The following is a 23,219-nucleotide window of genomic DNA, read 5'->3' on the forward strand; positions in this document are numbered from 1 at the left end:
ACATCATCTTCCTGAAATCTGAGAATTGCACATCTAAATGTATATTTACTATTCTCCCCAGCGGCTCTTTACTTATAATATGAGGCTCCTGTTTAGTAATGCACAAAAGTAAGCTAATTAAATGAGTGTCAAATGAAGTGCTGACACAAATTTATTATGTAAATACCTAGAGGCTTCTATTTACAGTGATGCCAAACAGCAAATCTATAAAATTGCTTAAAAAAGTGAAAATAATTGTAATAATTTTCAGAAAATACTAATACAATTTTTTAAATAATCTAATTCTTTTTCCCAGATATATGCACTTCACTATGCAGTCTATGAATTTCTTAGAATTTCCTGTTATTTGTATATAAGTTATCAGCTGGTATTTTCCCAGTAGAAAAGGTACCTAACAAAAGTTTCAGAAGAGAAAATAAACAAACAGCGAGCATTATGCACAATGAAACTTTGACTACGTTTCAAGGCAAAGCAAATGAACATGTTCTGTGAGGTAACCCACAACTGTAGGTGGATAAATTATTCTCTAGCAATTGTCTCCTTGTGGACTAAATGTGGGTTTATGTCATTGTCATTATCAAAGCCACCAGGCTGCTCAGGGTCTGCACAAAGACAATTTGTGTAGAATGCCTGATAAACTAAACCAAACAAACAGAGAAAAAAAAGCACAAAGCAAAGCAAATGGTATATAAACAAATACAAAATCCAAGGACATTGTCAGGTATGATATATCTATAGCTGCAGACACTTTCAACCTCCAGGGAAAAATATCTACACATAAACATTGACATCTTAGATTTATAGATTTGACAATGTAATACTGAATAAGTTTCATAGTTGTTAGCAAGGAAATTAGGAACTAACTTGTAGAACAAACAAGATAAGAAAAGTTTGTTAAAATTTAGTTGTAGGATTTTTCTAACACATGCTCTGAGATTTTTTTCTGTCAGGACATATCCTGAATTAAGTGAGAGAATAGTAATGAGTTAATGTTGCTATATTTAAATGCTTTGGGATTGTGCAAGTAAAACATTCAGTTGTTTATTTTACATGTGTCTCTGTGAGAGTGTATGTGTATATAAGTTCAGGAGTAATAACAAATATGATTTGTCTTCTGTAATGTGTGGATACAAAGTAATTAAGACAGTGTCTTATATTCAGGTATATTTAATGGATATTCACATGTGGCTTGTAAAGTTAAATTCATTCTCCATTTGGTAAAGTTGTCTGAAGTCCTTTCACTGTGAATAAATTAAACGTATACATATTTTTTGTGGAATGATATGTCACCACATCAAATAGTATGTTCTTAGGCAATATATCTAGAAATTATGAATAAAAACTTACTATTTTCTTCTGGTTAAAAAAACCTTTAAGTTTCCATTGACCACTCATTTACTGTTTTTTGAGCTCCATTTAGGACTCTGTATTTTAATTTTTTATCTGAATCTTTTCTGTTCCGATAATATATAAAATGAAAAAGAATAAAAAGTTAAAGCAAAAAGAGAAAAGAATTATATCGATGGAGATCCAAACAGTAAAAAAAGAAGAAACTGAGGCAAAGGAAGGTGAAGGGACAAAAAAACATAGTGAAAGAAGGAAATGATGCACTTGCAGAAGATATGTTGGTCTAAGAAAAAAGCTTGAGGCAACAACCCTAATTTCAGCAATAAGAGAAGCACATATATGGCAGTGGCTGCATAATGATAAAAGCCAATGATGACAGTGCTGTAGTTGTTGGTTTTTGTGGTTGTTTGGTTGGGGTTTTTGTTTGGTTGGTTGGTTGGTGTTTGTTTGTTTGTTTTTGATTTTTAAAGACTGTTTCTGGGAACTGTAAAACAGAAAGGCATGTTTACATATCCTGGTGGTGGGGTTTGTTGTTGTTGGTTGGCTGGTTGTTTTGTTTGTTTGGTTGGTTTTGGTTTTTTGTGGGTTTTTTTTTTTTGTTGGTTAGGTTTGGTTTTGCTATTGTTTTAGGTATAAATTAAACAAATTAAAAAGGAATAGCATGTTTCTGATTTGCAAGATACAGGCTAAAATAATGAAGAATTTAACAGCTATCCAGGCTGGAAAAGTGTACCTATAAGAAAGGCAAATATGTATCACTTTCACTGCAGTAAGTATTCAACAAAATAATGACAATAATGGATTTGTATAATTCTTATCCATGCAGATACAGTACAAATACATCGCAGTGAAAATATTACATGTTGCCCTCTTTTGAAATGGAAAATTCTTTTTTCTTTGTCCTTGACCTGGTATTAGAACACAAGGAAACAGAAGCATTAGAACTTTAAAAATGTCATACCTTTGTATTTAACAAAATTTTCTTGATAACTTTGAAGGTTTTGAGGGGTTTTTTTGTTGTTTTTTAAAAGCTTCCATTAAGCCCCGTGTTCGTACAGATGGCTTAATCTTGCCAATGTAAATTTTGCCACATTCTAATACATTCGCTTTTTTTGGAGGTTGAATCTTTTGTTTTTCTTGAGAGTTGAATTACCAGCTAATATATTCCAACTGTCTTTCTTAAATATGGATTTATTGTAAAATCAAAGACAATATCACACTAAATATACTACTATCTCTGCTTTTTAATTCCTTCATATGCATGCTTCTATAATTTCTTTCTAAAAGTCCCACTTTTTTGTTTTCTCCTAAATTGTCATTTCCACCTCAGTATGTCATCCAGCCGAGGCTCATAAAATTCATACCCCACAGCTAAATCTCTATAAAGTAAACCTAGCTGATATCCTCAAAGCAAATCTGAGATACTGAACACAGATAAGGCTCAGTAGTTATTCTCCTTCATTCAAAAACAGCACGGAAAGAGGAAGGTCAGAGGAAAAGTAAGCAACAAGGAATATAACTGTCAGGCTATATTTGTGGCATTTGTCTCAGGAGAGAAAAACTTCAAAGTTGAATATGATTCTGCATTTAATGTTAAAAATCATCTGAGAAAAATAAATAAAACAAATATCACCAGAAATAATGCCAGAAGCATTAAATACGCTCCTTCAGTTAGCTTTCCCTATAAACTAGGAAATACAGTACTTTTCTGTGCTGCAGGAAATTTGTGCTTGGATTCTTTCATCACAAGATAAGTACCAATCCCAAATGTCCCTCTTCTATCATTGCCTCCAACAGTCTTTAAAGACAGCAAGAGGCAAAAGTTCTTGTAATGGATGCACCAATGAGACATTTAAAGCTAATATAGAAAGTGCTTTTGGTTTGGGTATATCAGTTAGACTAAAAGACTCACACTTGGAAATAGTTCTATTAATGTAGGAGAGATGGTTTTTTTGACACTTTCTTTTAGTTAAGTCTCATATACTCCTACTCCAAAGGTACGCTTTTTCATTCAACATATGGCCATTATGGGACACTTCCCATTCAATCTGTGAGGCATGTCCTTCACCTAAAATAGCATACTTTATTCCATAAAGTTTTGTATGTACTAAACATGGCATGTTGAAATTTAAAATGTCTAAATCACTTTTCTTCTGACCCAGTGAGGGTGAACAAAACCCAAATAGTAATTCTGCTGACCAGCCTCTAGTGGACTGCTTTAGGATGAGATGATGCACTGTTTTGACTCTACTGACTATTTGACAGATCTCTAACAAGTATAATTGGAGTTTAGACATTCAGCACCCATATGTCCAAAACAAGTTTCATCCTAAAAGTCTGCAATTCCAAAACTGAGTCTCAGTTGCAGCCCTCCTTGTGTTACAGTGACATCCAACAGAATTTCAGTAAGATTATTAAGAAAATATTATATAGAAGCTATGCTACTACATCTCATCCACATGATGTCTTGTAAGGTAGAAATATCAGCATTATTAACAAAATCATAATGTTCTAATACGTACACATAAAACACAGAAAGCAACACAAATACATGATTTTTAAAAAACCACCATGCCTGCTTTTGTGCAATATATGTATTTTTCTTTCTAATGTCAGTTGTATGTATATAGAATTCAGTGTTCTAGTTTATGTATTTAAATTCAAATTCAAATTGAGGATGAACATATACTGTAGTGAGTTTTATATGAGATTATTGCTCCAGAAGGCTTCTAAGCACATTTTTCACATTATATTGAAATACACAGGCACTTTTGTTTGTTTTTTAAAATATATTTAAGACTGTAGAGAATCAGAGCTACCCTGGTAGTCCTGTATGAGATCTTAGGACAGTGGAAGTTTAAAATCTCATCCTTACACTGCAACAATAGCTTTCCCATGTAATTGCTTTAGTTATGCTTTGTGGTTTAAATTATACTGCTTAATTAGGAAAAAAAAAACCAAACATGAGCCTATTTTAAAGCAGGAGGGAACTTAACCAGTATTTGCTTGTTTCATACATGGGACCTTAATAATGTTAATTCTAAACTGTGTGAATCCTTTGCTAATGACATCTTATCCTCCTAAAATTAAAGACACTCTTCCAGCAAATAAAAAATAAAGAAGTTGAAATTTAAATATGACATTTACATATGGCACAAAATCCAGTTTTAACACTGTGCAAAAGACAAAAAGAGTATACAAAACTGTGCTTTGATTTTCAATACACCATGGGAAATCATCCTATCAGGGCATTCTTGGTGTATTTATGTGATGTACATGGCATAGGATGTACAAATGAGTCAGTTCTAAATTCACAATGCTGTTTTCCTCCACTCTATTAAGTCTATCCTGAGAGCCTAACAGCCTCCTTGTATTCCTCCCAGATGGTCAGTCCCTTTTCCACATTACACAAACACCCTCTTCCAGCTAGTTTTGACTCAAGTTCCTTACTCATCCAGGCTGGCTTCTTAATCCCTTTGCTTGATTTCTTGCTCATAGGGATGTATCGGTCTTCAGCCTGGAGGAAGTGATGTTTGAATATTAGCCAGCTCTCTTGGACTGCCCTAGAGCTCTAATTCTTCCTTTTTATTCCCCATGCTACATGCATTGGTGTATAGACACTTCAGTGAAGTACTCAAGCATGCGGGTTTCTCATGAGGGGTGCAGAAAGATCTACCGCAGCATTGTGTACCCTTGAGGTGGTTGGCCTTCTGGTTCTCATCTTGGGAGGCAGTGATGGAATATTTGTCACTGCTCTGGTATGTTCCCCAGTTGGACGTATTCTATGATTATGTTGATTTTCTAGCTGTGAACTGAGGAAGGTTTTCCTCAGTAAGATACCTTAAGTTCCCTAGCTATAAATCAGAAATACCATTTTATGACAGTGTATTAAGGTATAGTTTGACTTTTTACAAAAACCTGAAGGCTCAGCACTGTAAAACTGTATGTGAAGTGTCCTCCCTTCCCTCTAATGTATTCCAATATCTTCAGTTATGGCAACTGCAGTGAATAACATTTTTGTAAAGAAAGGAAAAAGTTGTTAGGCCAGATAGTTAATATCTATGCTTTGTACTGTAGAGAAAGTACATTCTTAAGGAGGAAAAAAAAAAAATACTTGGGACATACTCTTTATTTACCAGGTCATTGAACTTAGAACTATTGCAGCCCATGACACATCTACTATACAACAATCTGCAATCAGAAAAATATTGTGTAAAGCTAGGTATCATTGCTGAAACAACATAAAACTTTGCCCTCCTATAGACACTGGAGTTGAAAACTGAAGCCCTTGCATCTAGCAGTGTTACCATAAAATAGAGAAAGCAGCACGAAATCCAAGGTAGTAAGTTTTGCAAAAAATCCCACAGCCTGGAGAATGAATTGAAACAGCAAGGGATAGAGGCATGCTTAGAACATACTGAAAAGACTATACTAACAGCAAGAAAGAGATAAAGACAACAGATCAGAAAGCCCTCACAAGAATAGTCCAAAGTAGCTGATTCTAAAAAGTTGAGAAACTGCATAACAGAACAACTAAACCAATCTAGAGTTACCAAGAATTACAGCATGTACTTGACAGAGTCAGAAGAGCACCATAAAGTTGTATTTGCAAGCACTAAAAGTCTAATAAATGACTCAGTAGCATGCTGATCACAAGCTACAATAGTGGGACCCAGAGGAAACAATTAAATGTTAAGGGAAGAAAATCAACTCTTCAAAATAAGCAGAGCATTAACAGAAATTCTTTTGAACAGAAGAAGAACCAAGCTTAAGTTAGATTTTTGTGTTGCTCAAAAAAAAAGTAAATAAATGTTAGAAATAATTTAACTAAAAACAATCTTGATATGGTTGGTTAAAATCTTTAAATATGCTACTATCCCCATAGGAAGTTGAAATTTGTTTTAATTTTGAATTGGCATTAAAAATCTCCTCCCACTAGCAACAGAATACAAAACTAGAAAATGTTACGTATCATTTTTTTAAAATTTATTCTTTAAAATATGCCAGCACATTATGTTCCAATTTTTTTTGGTGCAAGGGCATCTCTTTAACTAGACTATGTTCTTCAAATTGCACTGAATATTATGTTAAGAGGAAATATTGTCTTGTCTTGTAAAAAGTTGTGTGTAAACGAACCTGATGAAAGGACACAAATTCACTGCTCAAGCAAGTCAAAACTGATTTAAAATACACAGTAACAAAATGTCATGAACTGTCTACCTTCTTGGAAAATAAGATCAAACACAGACCCTAAGAATTCTGATAAATATTTTCAAATCTGAAGAGCAAAAGAGTAGACTCCTCAATCTAATCTTAAAATCAGACCTTCAATATCAGTTCAATTTTCAAGAGTTCTGTCATTCATAACTCCAACAAAAGCCAGGGATGAAAATCTGCACAACTTCCAGCACATCTTAAAATCAATTCATTATTTTTGAAACCTGGATATTATTTTTGTAATCGATTTTTTTTTAAAGTTCACAGGTTTCAAAATGCTAGCAAGATATTTTTCTTCAGAAAGAAGTAGGATAAAAATTCCATTTCAGTCAGATAGTCTGTAAAGTAAAAGTATTTTTCTTCATGTCTTTTATTATCCGAAAGGATATGTGTTAAATCTAGATTCAGTTATTTGGGGACAGAAGTCCCAATATCAGATTTATATTGCTAGATAGTGATAAAGATGATGTAGACTTTATGTGAAAGCAACCTGAGGATACTGCAAGCCTTAAACATGTTTGCTTCTAAGATTTCACATACACAATCATCATGGTCCTAAAGCAAATACATCTTTCCAAGGTACATGAAGTTAAGGAAATAATTACCCTTTGTTGCACTGCTAAACAAAGCCAAGATTAATAAGAAGATAATTAATTCCCTATAGTCCATACTGTCTGGAACTGAAAGACCTAAAACTCCACCTCTTTTTCTTACATTGTGATCATCAACACGTCTGTTAGCATATCTCTTTACCTTCCACCCAGCTGGATGTAATAGTGTGGACTTTTTGCTGGGTGAAAGCAAGCTCCAAGTCTTGTGCTTATACCTCATTGTTTTGAACATAACAAAATAATTGATCTGTCTGGGTGTGTGATTCCTTCCATGTATTCTTGTGACTGATGAACTATCAACCTGCCCACAGAATACTACTTAAAAGTGCCTTTTTGAGTCCAGTGAACAGAGTAATAAGTTAACCCACAGCAACCTCATTAAACTCTGCCCTACTAAAATCCTAAATCCATTGAGAAACATATACTATATAGAATGAATGGAACTTATTTGTTATTGTATTATACTGAGGTGTAGTGTTTTTGGCAAGTAAGTCTGAGCCTCCATAGAAAAAAAACATTGTACAATTTAATAAATATCACTGAACAGTCAGTACGAATTTTTGTATTATTATGCTTAAACTTCCTTGAAATCAGCAACGAGATAATTAATTCCATTTTGTAATAAATATGAAAAGCAATGCTTAAATAACATTCTTGCAAAGGCAAGAGAAAAAAAATAAAAGCGAAAAATTAATGGGACAGTTTTGCATATAGAAACCATTAAGATGTCAAGACTCACTTCTATTAGTAATTTCACTTCTTTCTTTTGAAGTACACTTAAATTTTCTCTTCTAAAATTATACAGCATTTTGCAGAGTCAGAGACTACATATTACTCAGTACAAATTTGAGTAGATGCAGTTGTCAGACCTTTTTCATATTTTAAATGCTTGTCCATGTTTTAAAAATGCAAAGTGATTTAATACTTTCTATAAAATTTAATGACTTTAAAGTCAAAGGTCATTCAGTAACAAATACTCACATCTAATTACGATACTAAATAAAATATAACAGTTCAGTCTGGAGCTAAAGAAGTCCTTTCTCTTCAAAGAGAAGTCTTGCTACAGCAAAATGTTCCACAATGTGATGTATTTGTATTTTTGCCTTTTTTTCCTGAATATATGTCTTTGTTAAGGCAGTGAATTGGTTTTAAGTAAAAGTCAGCTCAATTGATTTTGCAAAGAAAGAGTGTTTACATCTCATCAATACGCTATGAGAGCATGCAGAAAAATGGTATTTTCTGCAGCTAAACATTTGCATTAATTTATGGTGAGATAAATATTTTTCCTCAACTATATTAAAGAAGTCAAGAATATAGTCTTCCAAAAACTTGCATAAGAAATACATGTTTTGTAATTACGAAGTACATATAGATTGCACATTGTTCAACTTACTGTAACTCATTTATTCAGCATTTTGCTACAGAAAGGTAAAATATAGGTGAAAGATTTTTTTTCTTTCCCCACAGGTAGGGGTTTCGCTGTCCTTTTTTTGAGAAAGTAAATTGATTTACAGAAACACAAGTAAAAATGTATCACAGCACACTGCAGAGTAATAAAAATGTTTAATTATGACTACTATGTATAATTATTCATAGTTATGTATTTAGACTCAGTATTGGAAAACAGTGGATTGAAAAGAGAAATGTGGTAGGTAGTAAAACATCTAACAAGATAAAAGTACTTAGATCTAGATCTGGTTTTTATGCTAAGATTCAACAATGAGTAAGTATCAAGACACAACTTGAAAAATCCACTATCAACTCATTTAAAAATATGTGGCTTTGAATATGATTTTATGTATTTCATTAGAAAATCTATTTTTAACTTCGAAACTTTAAATGAGACTTATTAATCTGAGTAGACATTTTCAGATTTTTTTTTTTCTATTGCCCAGTATATTTTATTAACATCTATGCTCTGGTCATTTTCATGTTGAAATGAACATATACACTTGCATGTGTTCGTGCATGCATGCAAACATGTATGCAATAATTTTAAGACAGACTCAAAATTCTACCATTTTAATTGAGACAAAGAGAAAAAATGTACCTTTTCTGGATCAGTTGTTGTAATGACCCACACGCAGTGTGCGTTGTCTTCATATTGAACTGGATAATTTGGTGATGTAATAACCCCACTTGGCCCACGTAAGTTAGAACCGCATGTTCTAGCTAAAATGAAAAACAACAAATCAGATTGCTTTTGAACTTTGTTAGCCACCATTCTCAGGTAAATGCAAAGTTCAGCTTCTTCAGTAAGTCTCATAGACTTGAAGTCATTAAGTTCACAGTAGTTACATGTAGTTTATCAGCTTTTCTACTTTGAGTGGATGATCATTTAGAAAATGGAATAAACGGTTCTTTGTATTGTGTATTTTATTATTAAATGCTTGATATGACCACCATGAATACTGGCATCTTGTAAGTCAGTAAAAGGACTGGGAATAATATGGACTACAAATAAAACTTGTATCTTTCACTTCCCTCCATCCATTCGCAGTGTTGTAATATTGAACCAAAATTATACACCATCAGCCTAAGGAATGTTAATCTTTGTATAGAAAAAAACAAGAAACTTTTAGAGACTGGCTGACTTTACCTCAGACTGTTGTGAAATTTTATCTTCAATTTTGGAAGTATGCTTGATGAGTAACTTGTTTTTCCAACTGAGGTTTTAATGGAAGTATAGGACTAATTTATCCTATTTTGTTAGATGTTTACTAGAGAGACTAAAGCATAATAGAGATATTTGCAGATAATAAATTGGAAAGAATAGCAAACACCAGTAATAACACACAGATAATTCATAAGCAAATGGTCCCTTTCTACTGAGCACTATTTTTATCACACAGAGATTACTTCAGATCATTTCTGTAATGTATTAACAAACAAGAAAAAATTCAGGAGATGAAAAATAAACAACAAACAACAGTGAGTTGTGGAGTTGTGTGGACATGTTATTCTGCAGTAGTGTGAAACCAAGCACTGAAAAGGTATATTTAGATTCTTCATTTAGATACACCGAGCTGCAGAGACACTCAGCTAAAGAGACGCTTATGGATCACAGTTGCTTTGCTGCTCTGGAAAGAGCAGGAGGTATGTTTTTTTATTTATTTCCTTTTTACCATGTCCAGTCTTTACATGCATATGCCTACGTAATATTACCCATGTTACACAGAGCTTGTAATAATTTATCCAAGAGCCTTTATAGATTTTTTTATTAGGTCTAACTGGATTGGAGTTAACTTTCTTCACAGCAGCTTGTATGGTGCTGTGGTTTAGTTTTGTAACTAGAATAGTGCTGATAACACACTAATGTTTTGGCTATTCCTAAGCAGTGCTTGCACAACATCAAGGCCTTCTCTGTTTTTCACACTGCCCTGACAGCAAGTAGGCTGCGAGTGGGCAAGAATTTAATTGGAAAATTTAACCTAAACCTCACTAACTGGTTCTACTGAAAATATGTTTAACATGACAAAAAGAAAATTAAGCTAAATGAAAACTATTAATGGGAAATTAGCTCCCTAAATTGATACCGTTTCTGCATCTTTGTGTTTCAAGCTACAGAAAGATCTTTGGATCTATATAATTATATATAAATAGACATAAATGTATATGATATATAAATTACATAGAGATTTTTTGTTTGTTTCTTTTGGTTTGAACATCATGTCATCGCATTTCTAGACAGAAATTAAAAATTACTCTTTGAAACTTCAGGAAAAATCCCAAAGAATATCACCTACCTCTGCAAATTGGCCTGTGGTCACTCCAGGCAGCCAGTGTATCTGTCACTCTCTGACAAGTGATACTCTTAGAACCTTGCAGCACATAATTATCTTCACAGGAAAACTGTACACTTGCACCCAACCTATAAGAAAAATGGGAGGAAGAAAGAAAGAATTAAAATATATTTTAAATATCACACCTTCCCCAAAGAAATACAAATGTCACCAAATGACAATTTTTGTAGGACCAAACAAAGAAACTAAGGTAGGAAATTCTACTCCATCATTACTATATTCATAACAAACAACTTATAGTATAAGGAACAGGTCTAGTACTAAGTTTGTCCACCTTTTAAAGAAATAAGGCCAAAATGAGAGAATAAGCAGTTAGATATGGTACTTTGTCAACATGTACAACCAGGAAATATTAATTTAATTTAACTGTAATTAATCATTAAATATTCCTGACCTTGTTGAGATTTCATGTTAAAAATAATTCTAAATGATATTTTTTATTAGGATTGAACTATGATTACTACAATTGTAACTTTGAACTGTCTCTTTGGAATGATTTGTAACTTTACTCTTTTTTAATAAATAATTTTTTTTTTCTGAACAATGATGACCAATATTTTCGTAGAATTAAAAACTTTATATAGTTACTGTGTATCTCAAAGAGAGCTTTCCTAAACTGTATTTACATTTCTGCTTCCATTTATTATTTGTAACATTCTTTGTTCCCCACCATAATCAACTAGCTTTGTTGTTAGCTTTCTTGCACTTTTAAATCCGTGTCTGATAATCCCATGTTGTGAACTAAGTGATCTTGATGAAGCAGATTTCTCAGTTTGGTCTTTTTAAGTCATTGAGTCCTAAACATCAGAGGATTGCTAGATGGCAGTCAGAAAGCTCAGTGGTTAAAATCGTGCTGTGGAGAATAGCAAAAGTAATCTTATTCACTAACGTCCAGCTCATTCCTACCCTTCAGGAACAAGTATTCTGTTAGTTTCTCATAGGATTTCACAAAGACAAACTATATTATATACCATTAGTATTATTTACTTCTGTAGTTCTTTCACAAAACTTTAACAAGATCCTTTTAATATCTTTTTTATTATTATTTTTAAATTAGAATGTGATACTCCAAATCTAGGAAAGCTTGAGAAACTACTTTTCTTGACACTTGGTTTTGAGCCATTAAATGTGGTAAAATAAAGACAGGGAAAATATTGGCCTTTTTCTTACGTCGTTCATGAATAATGCATGAAATCCTTGAAGAGTAATAAAATTTTCTATAATTGTATTTATTTTATATTTGTCATGATGTACTATCTTTCAAAATATTCTTTAAAACCTCAGAAAAATAGACCAAGCATGATTCCAAATACATGCCTCAAATTAATAAACAATTGTTTTATCTTAATGGTAAAGAAAATCTTAGGACATTTTAATGCTCTAAACACCTATTTTTTAAATGTGTTTTCTCATACTTTCTAAAATTATGAGCTCTGCAAATTTGTCCTATAGAAACAGGAAAAAAACCACAACCAGTTAACTAGTTGTCACAAATGTAAATTGAATATTGTAGTATTTAAAAATCATATTGGATAAAGACTTTCCTAAAGGTGTAATGATGTGTGAGCCAACAATAAAACTTCAACATCTCCCTGAAGTTTTCTACTATGAAGACATGTGAGGGTAATTATAAAAATGTGCATGTACAAAAAATTAGAGTGAAATAAAATGTATAACCGTTGGATGTCTGCAATTGCAATTTATAATTTAACATACCTATTTATTACCCCCAAGAAAGTAAGAAAAAAAGGAAAGAAGAAGGAAACTGGAGACCTGGTTACCTAGAATATGGAGAAGACTGAGGTTCTCAACAAGCTTTTTGCTTGTCTACACCAGCAAGTGCTCTAGCCACACTGCCCAAGTTACAGGAGGCAAAGGCAGGTACTGGGAGAAAGAAAAACTGTTCACTGTACAAGAAGATAAGGTTTGAGACCATCTAGGGAACTTGAAAGTGCACAAGTCCTTAGGACCTGATGAGATGCATCCATGGGTCCCTAGAGAACTGGTAGATGAAGCTGCTAAGCCACTATCCATCATATTTGAGAAGTCATGCCAGCCTGGTGAAGTTCCCACTGACTGGAAAAGGGGAAACATAATCCCCATTTTTAAAAAGGGAAAAAAGGAAGACCTGGGGAACTAAAGGCCAGTCAGTGTCACCTCTGTGCCTGATACGATCATGGGAGAGATCCTCCTCGAACCTATGTTAAGGCACATGGAAAATAAAGAGGTGGTTGTGACTGTCAACATGGCTTCACTGAGGGCAAATTGTGCCTGACAAATTTGGTGGCATTCTATGACAGGATTACAGCGCTGGTGGATAAAGGAAAAGAAACTGATGTCACCTACCCGGACTTCTGCAAAGTGTTTGACACTGTCCTAAATTACATCCTTGTCTCTAAATTGGAGTGTAATGGATTCGACAGATGGACCATCTGGTGGATAATGAATTGGCTCGTCGCACTCAAAGATTTGAGGTCAACAGCTCGGTGTCCGAGTGGAGACCAGTGAGAAGTGGCATTTCTCAGGGCTGGTATTGGGACCGGCACTGTTCAACATCTTTTTCAGCAACATAGACAGTGTGACTGTGTACATCCTCACCAAGTTTGCCGACAACACCAAACTCTGTGGTACAGTCAACACACTGGAGGGAAGGGATGCCATCCAGAGGGACTGTGACAGGCTTGAGGGGCGCATCTGTGCAAACATCATGAAGTCCAACATGGCCAAGTGCACGGTCCTGCACATGGGTTGGGGCAACTCCAAGCACACATATAGGGTGGCCAGAGAACAGATTAAGAGCAGCCCTCAGGAGAAGGATATTGGTTGACAAGAAGGTCAGCATGACCTGTCAATGTGCACTTGCAGGCCAGAAAGCCAACCACACCCTGAGCTGCATCAAAAGAAGCATGACCAGCGGGTTGAGGGAGGTGATTCTCTCCCTCTACTCCACTCTAGTGAGGCCTCACCTGGAGTACTGTGTTCAGCTCTGGGGCCCCAATATAAAATGGACATGGACCTGGTGAAGCAAGTCCAGAGAAGGGCCACGAAGATGATCAGAGGGCTGGAGCACCTCTCCTCTGTAGACAGGCTCAGAGAGTTGGGATTGTTCAGCCTGGAGAAGAGGAGGTTCCAGGGAGACCTTGTAGTGGCCTTTCAGTACCTAAATGGGACCTACAAAAAAGCTGGAGAGGGACTTTTTACAAGGGCATGTTATCACAGGACAAAAGGTAATGGCTTTAAACTGAAAGAGGGTAGATTTAAACTAGATATAAGGAAGAAATGCTTCAACATGAGGGTGGTAGGGCAGAGAAGTTGTGGATGCCCCATCCCTGGAAGTGCTCATTATCAGGTTTGATAGGGCTTTGAGCAACCTGGTCTAGTGGAAAGTGTCCCTACTCATGGCAGGGGACTTGGAACTAGACAATCTCTAAGGTCCCTTCCAAGCCAAATCATTCTATGATTCTATGAAAGAGGGGAAAAAGATCAGGAGGAATGCAAATATTCTGATGTCTGATGCAGTAAGTGAAGGATTTAATGTTTCGATTGGTTTTCATCATTACAGCACCATTAAAAAAAGTTATTAATGGATGCACGAAATGTTACATGCTAATTTAAACTATACACTTATGATGATTCAATTTGTTTCACTATTATCCTATACAGTATATTGGTTTTTTTTTTCCAAAGTTCTGGAAATAGCTTGTATCTAAGGACTAATAATGTGAACTTCACTTATTTTACACTGTGAATATCATATTTTGAAATGTTCGATCACAAACTAAGTGACACAAAATAAATATACTGACTACAACATACTAAAAACAAACAAAAAATCTAACAAAAACATCAAATTAAAGAGCAAGGTAAGAACACAAAGTACTCAAAAGCTCCTGAGTGTAAGAATTCAAGGTGGATGGAAACCTGAATGTGAGCTATAGGCATTTACAACTACAATTTTTTGAACCTCATTTCAAGAATTCTAATTAAATGTCAGGTAGGCTGCATAAGAGCAGTCATAGTTTTTACCAGAACGAGTGAGATAGTTCTAGACATGGTTTACATGGTAGCTACACTATATGCTAAGCCTGCTTTAATATAATTTAAGAATCATCCTCTTTGAAGCACATATTATGGGAAATCAGGTTTATGCCATGAGTCTGACAACTGACACTTTCAAGAAAATCATTTTAATGCCATTTTGGTTTTGTTGAGGCTTACAAAAAAAAAGGAAAAAAAGGTATTGAAAAGTTCTAAATACTGCCAAATAGAGGGACAGACTGTCACACTATAATATATGTGGAGGAAATTAAAAGTTTGAGTAACTAACTGGTTAATAATGAAACTCATACATACCTATATACAGTTGTTATATAATACATACATTGTACATATCTGAATCAAACCATATAACCTTAGATATTAAAGAAAAGAGTAGATACTAAGAAATCTTAGGCAAGCTGACTCACAAGAGTATTTTCTGTGTCCAGACAATCTCTCTAAATAAGCATCTTAGGGTAGGGGACACACCTGGGCCACACAGTCTACAATGAAAGTCCTCTAAGCAATGGCCAGACTGTTGAATCTCTCCATTGCTTCTGCTCAACATTTTTCCATTTTAAAAGGGGGCATGTTTTTAAAGCAGATTTTAACTTATTTGATCTGAGATTTCAAAGGCAATTATTACTTCACTTAATTTCCAGTTGTTGTATAATAACCTTTCAAAATGGGCAATAAAACAGTTTCATCTTTTTTCTTTTTTTTTTTCTATTTTAATTTTGAACTGTATCAAAGCAAAATTGTGCTTTTATAAAGCAGCTTAGAATTTGACTGAAAGAAGCCATTTTTTAAAAACAAAAAAATCTGTGAGAAATATTTAAGCATAAGAAAGTTCGTTTAATTTTAAAAAGTTGTTTTGAAAATGTAAAAGCTATTTTTGTTACAAGTGTCAGGACAATTGTAGAAAATGACGGTATTTTCACAGTGTCACACATACACTATAATATTTAATGAGAGCTAAAATGTTATTGTTTATATACATTTTAGATTTTGTTTAAACAATCTAGTGTTTTGAGAACCCACATAAAACTAAAATGTGATGTTGACCCTAAAATGATATTGATTATGTTCTCACTCATCTAGCAAAGTCTGACTTACCATTTGTCCCTCAAAATGGATCCAAATAGCCACTGGATTTTTTTTTTTACTTCACTGAAAATCACCCCTTACTTCCTAAACTGAACACAGTAAAAGCGTAGTAGGAGGACAGAATGAAAAGGTTAAGATTTCAATACCTTTTTGTTTGCTTTATGATATTAGAATGAAAGCCATTATTATGCTGGAAACGATGAAACCCTTTTCAAAGAACTTGTCATCACTGAATCAGCTGGGTCTCAGACTGTCTTGAAAATAAACCCTCTGCCTTTCCATCAATCCTACTCACAACATGTCTTTCAGTAGATTGGAAAAGATTTTGAATAATATGCATTTTCACATGTTTTAGTTCAGATTAATATCCACAGTTGTCATTCTTCTGACAAGAACAATAGCTACTTCCGGTGTCTGTACGTGCCTCTTAGAAAAGAAAAAAACTTCGCCTTTCTTTTACTCTCCACAGTATTTTCACTGTGTTGGAGAAATGGAAGCAACAGCAAATATTATTTTTCCTTCTCTTATGGAAGAGCTTGATTTGTCATTTCAGAGAAAGAAAAACTGAATTCCAGCCAAATTCTCTATTTAAATGTCAAGCCAGATACAGATACCTAAACTGTATGATAGCTAAGATATGTTTTTAAAAAAAGAAGTATACAGTACATGAAAACCAGTTGGCGTTGCATGATTGTTTTTCAGATAATAAGTAAGGTTTAGGAGCAAAATAAGTTTTCATTGTTTCTCTCAAATATTATGCAGAATTGGAGGCCCAAAACATGCATGCAAGTAATAAGTGATCAAAGTATATTAACATGTCTTATTTATCATACCTTATATGACATTGCTTGTGCTATTTTTTAACACCTTATGCATTAATTTATCACCATGAACAGTAAGATATATCAGGTGAAATGAAAATATTACCAGAGGCTGAATGGGGTAAAGGAAAGAGGTGAATAGCTTTGCTCTGTCAGCTGAGTGAGCATGGCTCATAAGTAAGCTCCAGACATTTAAGATAGCTTCAACCCACATTCATTCATAAGAGACTGTGTTCAAATACAGTTATGTATGTTTCGCAAGGTTCCTTGACACTAGATTCCTTCATATATCTTAAAATATACTTTGAGCTTTAAGGGTCTTTTGGTCTTTCCCTCTTCTTGATATTTTCATGTACTGCCAGGAATTTTATTGTTGAGCTCTCCTATGTTGGGGCTTACACATTTGGATCTTTGGACCTGTTTCACTAAGATTATTTTAGGTCACTTTCTCTTTCAATTTACACTACATTCTAGAGGGGAAAACAAGAAATTGTCTCTCTTACCCACTTCCGGCTTACCAGTGCTCTTAGACCTGCCAGTCAAAGTTCATGTGCTGCTGTTTCTTAACAATTGTTCAAATGACAGTGTCTTGGACCATAACTAGATAAGAGTCTGCTTGGCTGACAGTATATAAAGAACACAAGATTCACAGAATAAATTAGATTGGATGAGAACATCACCTAGTCCAATGCCCCAGTCCAAGCAAGTCTGGTTGGAACAGAGGGCAAGGAAAGAGCAGTGGATGTCGTCTACTTTGAATTCAGCAAGGCTTTTGACACTGTCTCTCACAACATCCCCATAGGCAAGGTCAGGAAGTGTGGGCTGGATGAATGCGTGGTAAGATGGATCATGAACTGGCTGGATCGCACAGCTCAGAGGGTTGTGATCAATGGTACAAAGTCTGACTGGAGACCTGCAGTTAGTGGGGTCCCCCAGGGGTCAGTACTAGTCCAGTCCTGTTCACCCTGTTCATCAACGACCTGGATGAAGAGACTGAGTGCACCCTCAGCAAGTTTGCTGATGTTACCAAACTGGGAGGAAGGGTTGACACACCAGAAGGCTGTACTGCCATTCAGTGAGACCTGGACAGGCTGGAGGACCGGGCAGAGAAGAACCTGATGAAATTCAACAAGCGCAAGTGTAGGGTCCTACACCTGGGGAGGAATAACCCCAGGCACCAGTACAGGTTAGGGGTAGACCTGCTGGAAAGCAGCATTGTGGAGAAAGACCTGGGAGTCCTCATCGACAACAGGTTGACCATGAGTCAACAATGTCCTCTTGTGGCCAAGAAGGCCAACGGTATCCTGGGGTGCTTTAGGAAGAGTGTCACCAGCAGGTGGAGGAAGGTTATCCTCCACCTCTACTCTGCCCTGGTGAGGCCACATCTGGAGTACTGTGCCCAGTTCTGGGCTCTCCAGTTTGAGAAGGACAAGAAATTACTGGAGGGAGTCCAGTGGCAGGTTACAAAGCTGATTAGGGGCCTGGAGCATCTTTTTATGAGAAAAGACTGAGAGAGCTGGGTCTGTTCAGCCTGGAGAAGAGAAGATTGAGAGGGGATCTCATCGATCTTTATAAATATCTCAAGGGTAGATTTCAAAAGAATGGGACCAAACTCTTTTCAGTGTCCCTCATCCTGTCGTTGGGCACCAATGGGCACAGACTGAAGCACAGGAGGTTCCATCTGAATATGAAGAAAAACTTCTTTACTTTGAGGGTGACAGAGCACTGGAACAGTCTGCCCAGAGAGGTTGTGGAGTTTTCTTCTCTGGAGACATTCAAAACCCGCCTGGACATGTTCCTGTGTGATCTACTCTAGGTGAACCTGTTTTAGCAGGTGGGTTGGACTAGATCATCTGCAGAGGTTCCTTCCAACCCTAACCGTCCTGTGATTCTGTGAAACCATGACTTTGCATATAACTAATTTTCTTAATGTTGGAGTTGTTTATGAGTTCTGACACTCTTTTGAGGGTAAGTAGACAAACATCCAAAAAGAGTCAGTCAGAAATAGATTTTTAAATTATTTTTTCCTGTCAGTTACACCCTAGATTTGAAGAGCCTTGATTCAGGAGCCAGGTTTGATTAACTTGCTTTCTGGAGTTGCAGAGGATTTTGCACAATTCCTTCTAATTCCTATGAAGTTTTCGTTTCCATTTACTCTTAGGTCTGGCTGTCCATTCCCTGCTGAGCAATTTATAAAACTCTGCATGAGCTGGAGGCTCCCATGTCCTTATTTTGACCCTCTTCTCTGACACACCTTGAAGTCTCATCTTTTTTTTCCTCAACAGGGGAAGAGCAACCTTCCTCCTTTCTCCATAGGGGTCCATTTGACCTCATCTTCTTCTTAATGAACATAACAAAAGCTGAAAACAAAAAATGCAAGTAGACAGCTTTCATCACAGCCTCAGACACTGGATTTGCCATGCTTCCCAAGCTTTTTAACAACTTTTATATAGTGGGAAAACAGACAATTCAGTCTGCTTATTCTATGCTGTCCAGAGAGTTCTGCCTTTCCTACACAGATAAGAGGATTAAGTCCTAAAATTCATATTGAAAATGCTTTGATTTTAAAAAAAAAATGTATAAAACCATTCAAGATATGCAATGGATTGGAGCTATTTTGACAAGGACTCAATACATTCAAAACTAGGGAAGCAATACATATCTGTTGCATGCTCAGTATACCTGAAACAGGAAATAAATCCCTTTTGGTTGTACAGAAAACTAAATGTGCCTACCTGAAGTCAGAGCCCACTCTTCTCCCATTTTCAGGAATTCCAGGATCAGGACATGTATCAGATGCAATTGCATCCCCACCCTGGGTCACTGCAAAGCAAAGGAAAAAAAAAAATTTAGACATGCAGCTGTAAAGATGATTCTTTACTTTTCCTATACATTAACTTCCATGGCCTGAACTTAACCATAGGCTTTTTTTTTTCTTTAAACAGTATAAATTATGATAAAAAATCAGCCGCATATAATTGATTTCTAGTGTGCATTGTTTATTTTCTTTGGTTATGATAAAAAAGAAAACCAAAACATAATCTTCCATGTTTTGCTTCTGTAGGAAAATAGATTATTGTTTTCCTGTGGTCAATCATCTTTTTATGGATACACTAGGATCCACAGCTTTTCTCAGACAGGAAAAATAACATTTCATGAAGTCAACTTCTGAAATATTCACAACATACCACTGTAAGATTAAGATAGTATAAGAAAATAAAAATCTCATTTGAGCTTCTGTCCATAATTAGGTTTGAAATACACAAAAGCCAGAACCCAATTGTAATACAGAAGTATTTTTACGAAGATAAAGTTAATCTCAAAAATATAGAGAAAACCCACAGAGCAATGCATTTGTAACCAGCTGAATATGTCTTCATGCAAACAAGGCTCAAAATTTCTGTTTTGTGTTTTTAGATAGGAATAGAAATAAAAGGTATCCTATACTGTTCCATTCCATTTGTCTTCCATTCATTCTCCCTCCACTGTCAGATACTTATACAACACTAGGTATATAAATATATAAGCTTATAGTCCTTTCAAAACTCAAAACAATTTGAACATTCAATTTTCACTTTTTTCTTCTTCATTTGTGAAAAGGTATTTAAGGCATACATGGAATGCAAAGAAATTAATCATAAAGAAAAGACATAAAGTAACAGAGCACAACACTGTGAATATACTGAAAACCTGAATATATTTGTGCTTTATATCTCATCTCTACACACATGTGTCCATCTATAGATACACTCCTGTCTTTCTGTTTCGTCCACAGAATAAGAGAGCTAGTAGAAATTTGTGGACCACATTTTTCATCTTAAAAGATTTTTGAGAAATCCTTAAGGACAAGGCAGAATTTTCTTCCTGCATAAAAATGTCAGTTGGAACATTTTAGCTGCAGAAAATAAATTACACAAGCCTGAGTGATTACAGATGACAGCATTACAGCTGAAAGGTGATGAGAGATTAGATGTAAAAAGTCGCTGGTTTTCCTACACAGTGATATGCTTTCAAATTGAATACAGTGGCAAAAAGAGTGGTGACAAGCAGGATGCATACAATCAGATGGTAAGAGCTATAAATCTTTATGTCTGTCTTGGAAGCACTGGGGAAAATTAATTTATATAGAAATCCAACGCTTTACAAGAGGAAATTTAAAGAAAATAAAAACTGCATTACAGCACTATAAAAATATAACTAAGACAAAGCACTTGTGACTATCAACATTCTTGACCGGAGCATATTCCTAAAGTAGAGAAACTGCAATACTTCAGAATATTTCAACATTTGTCTACACTTTTTTTTCTAATTTTGGCATATAGAAAGTTTTAAAAATATAGGAAAGGAAAGGAATTATCTCTTTCTCCACATCTTTTTGATATTATTTACTGTATTGTATACTATTTGTTCCAGAAATCTTTCTTTAAACCAGGTGAAGAAATATTAGGATAATCTCAGAAACGTTTTAGAAACACAATTAAAAATATGTTTTATTTAAAAATCTAGCTCCTGATAAATAATAATAATTAAAAAACAAACAAACAAACAAAATCCCAAAAAAACAACCAACTAAACAAAAACCAAGAATGAGGAAAAATCCAGTTCACTTGGACAAAAGTATTTCATCTGGAATTCACCACCTTGAAAACACTCTAGACCAAGAGCCCTATCCTGCAAATTTCACTAATATTACTTAGACTCATAAAGACTTTTCTGTGTGTGAACCAAGACTTTCAGAACAGCACAGTTGTGCACTCACACCAGCATATGTATGCACAAGAGGTCACCTAACACACATGTAAAACATGCATGCACATGTTTGTGCACAGGAAAACATAGAAGCTTTCACACACACTGGCATATGGGCACAGGGTCATCCAAACACAGGCACATACCCGCAGGCACATACCTGCAGGCACCTCCTCCCCTTAATATTTATTGTCATACAGCACGTACAGCTAGTAAATATGCACTTTATTCTGAGAATTTAATTTTGTAGTTTCTTGGGAAGTGTCAGAGTTGAAATGCTATTATAGTCAAAAACTGATCTTGCCAGAAAAGCAGCCTGCTTGTATACGAATGTTCCTTAAAATTAATAATTTTCTTACTAATATTTCATCCATTTTTTTCAGAAAAGAAAAAAAAATACTACCGTTAGCACAGAAGTGTAGTTACATTAGTGGAAGTGACTTCAATTTCGACTACTGAATCACCAAAACAGAAAATTAAGCGATATGACTTACATGGTTATGTGACATATCAAGTTTACTGAACTTGAACCTTATGGTAATGACTGTAATGCAAGGTGGAAAACATTGCCTTTGCTATCATGTTTTAAGTACAAACATTGCAGTGAAGCTCTCTCCTTTTACAGACATATATACAAAATGCATAAGTATTTTATTTGAGACACCAGTAGATGTTGACTGAGTCCTTACTCACAGCACAGAAGAAAGTGATCTCCCCAGATAGATGACAATCTTTGCACTTTTTTAACATCAAAGATGCTTCAACCACCAGATATGTGTTTAGTATAGAGACAAAGCATTCTCAGAGGATGCAGCTTGACTCTGGAATTTTCAACATGCCATCTCATTATATACTGAAAAACATAAGTATTCTCAGGCCTTTCTGCAGAAATAGTTGAAGAGAATCTGTGAGTTCATTAACATGAGGGACAGCAGTTCAGTCTACAATACCACCTCTGTGGTTAAGACTGGTGATTTAAATTTCTATCTGATTAAAAAAACCATCTAATCTTGTTTTACTGAGTGAGAATGCATCAACATGATTTCTCCAATTTTCTCCATTGGGATCATACAGACTGGAGTTTCCACAGCTTTGGAGGTCATCTTTATGTTTCACTTGGTATATAACATAGTAAGAATAGAACTCGTTTAAGATGTTTCACGTCCTGATTCTAACACAATAGTACAGAAGACTGGCAGTAACTGTAAACAAATAAGACTGTAAACAGAAATAAGTTGTAACCATAATAATAAACAATTAACAGATACATTGATATCCAGATTTAGCTCGGCGTTTGGGAAGAGTTTAATCAAGGAGCCATATTAGGCAGGAGAAAGGGATAGTGCAATATATGTTTCATGCAGCAAGATGCGCAACATGAAGTCTCCCTTGTTATAATACCAGTTCTGCTCCAGGAAAGCTGTCCTGCTGTGGGCGCATTTGAAATCTGGACATATATTAATGATCTACTCATGCTCATGTAAAGCATGTGATGAAATGCTTTGAAGGGCTGGGCTTTGGAGCAA

At 35.1% G+C, this 23,219-nt stretch overlaps 1 protein-coding gene across 1 annotated transcript in view; it reads right to left on the minus strand.

The window, feature by feature from the left end:
* Positions 1-23,219, minus strand: part of CSMD1 (CUB and Sushi multiple domains 1) — a 1,102,582-nt gene that overhangs the window by 333,131 nt on the left and 746,232 nt on the right. The window contains 3 exon segments of the mRNA XM_065633007.1: positions 9,226-9,347; positions 10,922-11,046; positions 19,680-19,767. Of these exon segments, the coding sequence (XP_065489079.1) occupies positions 9,226-9,347; positions 10,922-11,046; positions 19,680-19,767 (335 nt within the window).

The sequence above is a fragment of the Caloenas nicobarica genome, chromosome 3 (genome assembly GCF_036013445.1).
Source record: "Caloenas nicobarica isolate bCalNic1 chromosome 3, bCalNic1.hap1, whole genome shotgun sequence".
Lineage (NCBI taxonomy): Eukaryota > Metazoa > Chordata > Aves > Columbiformes > Columbidae > Caloenas > Caloenas nicobarica.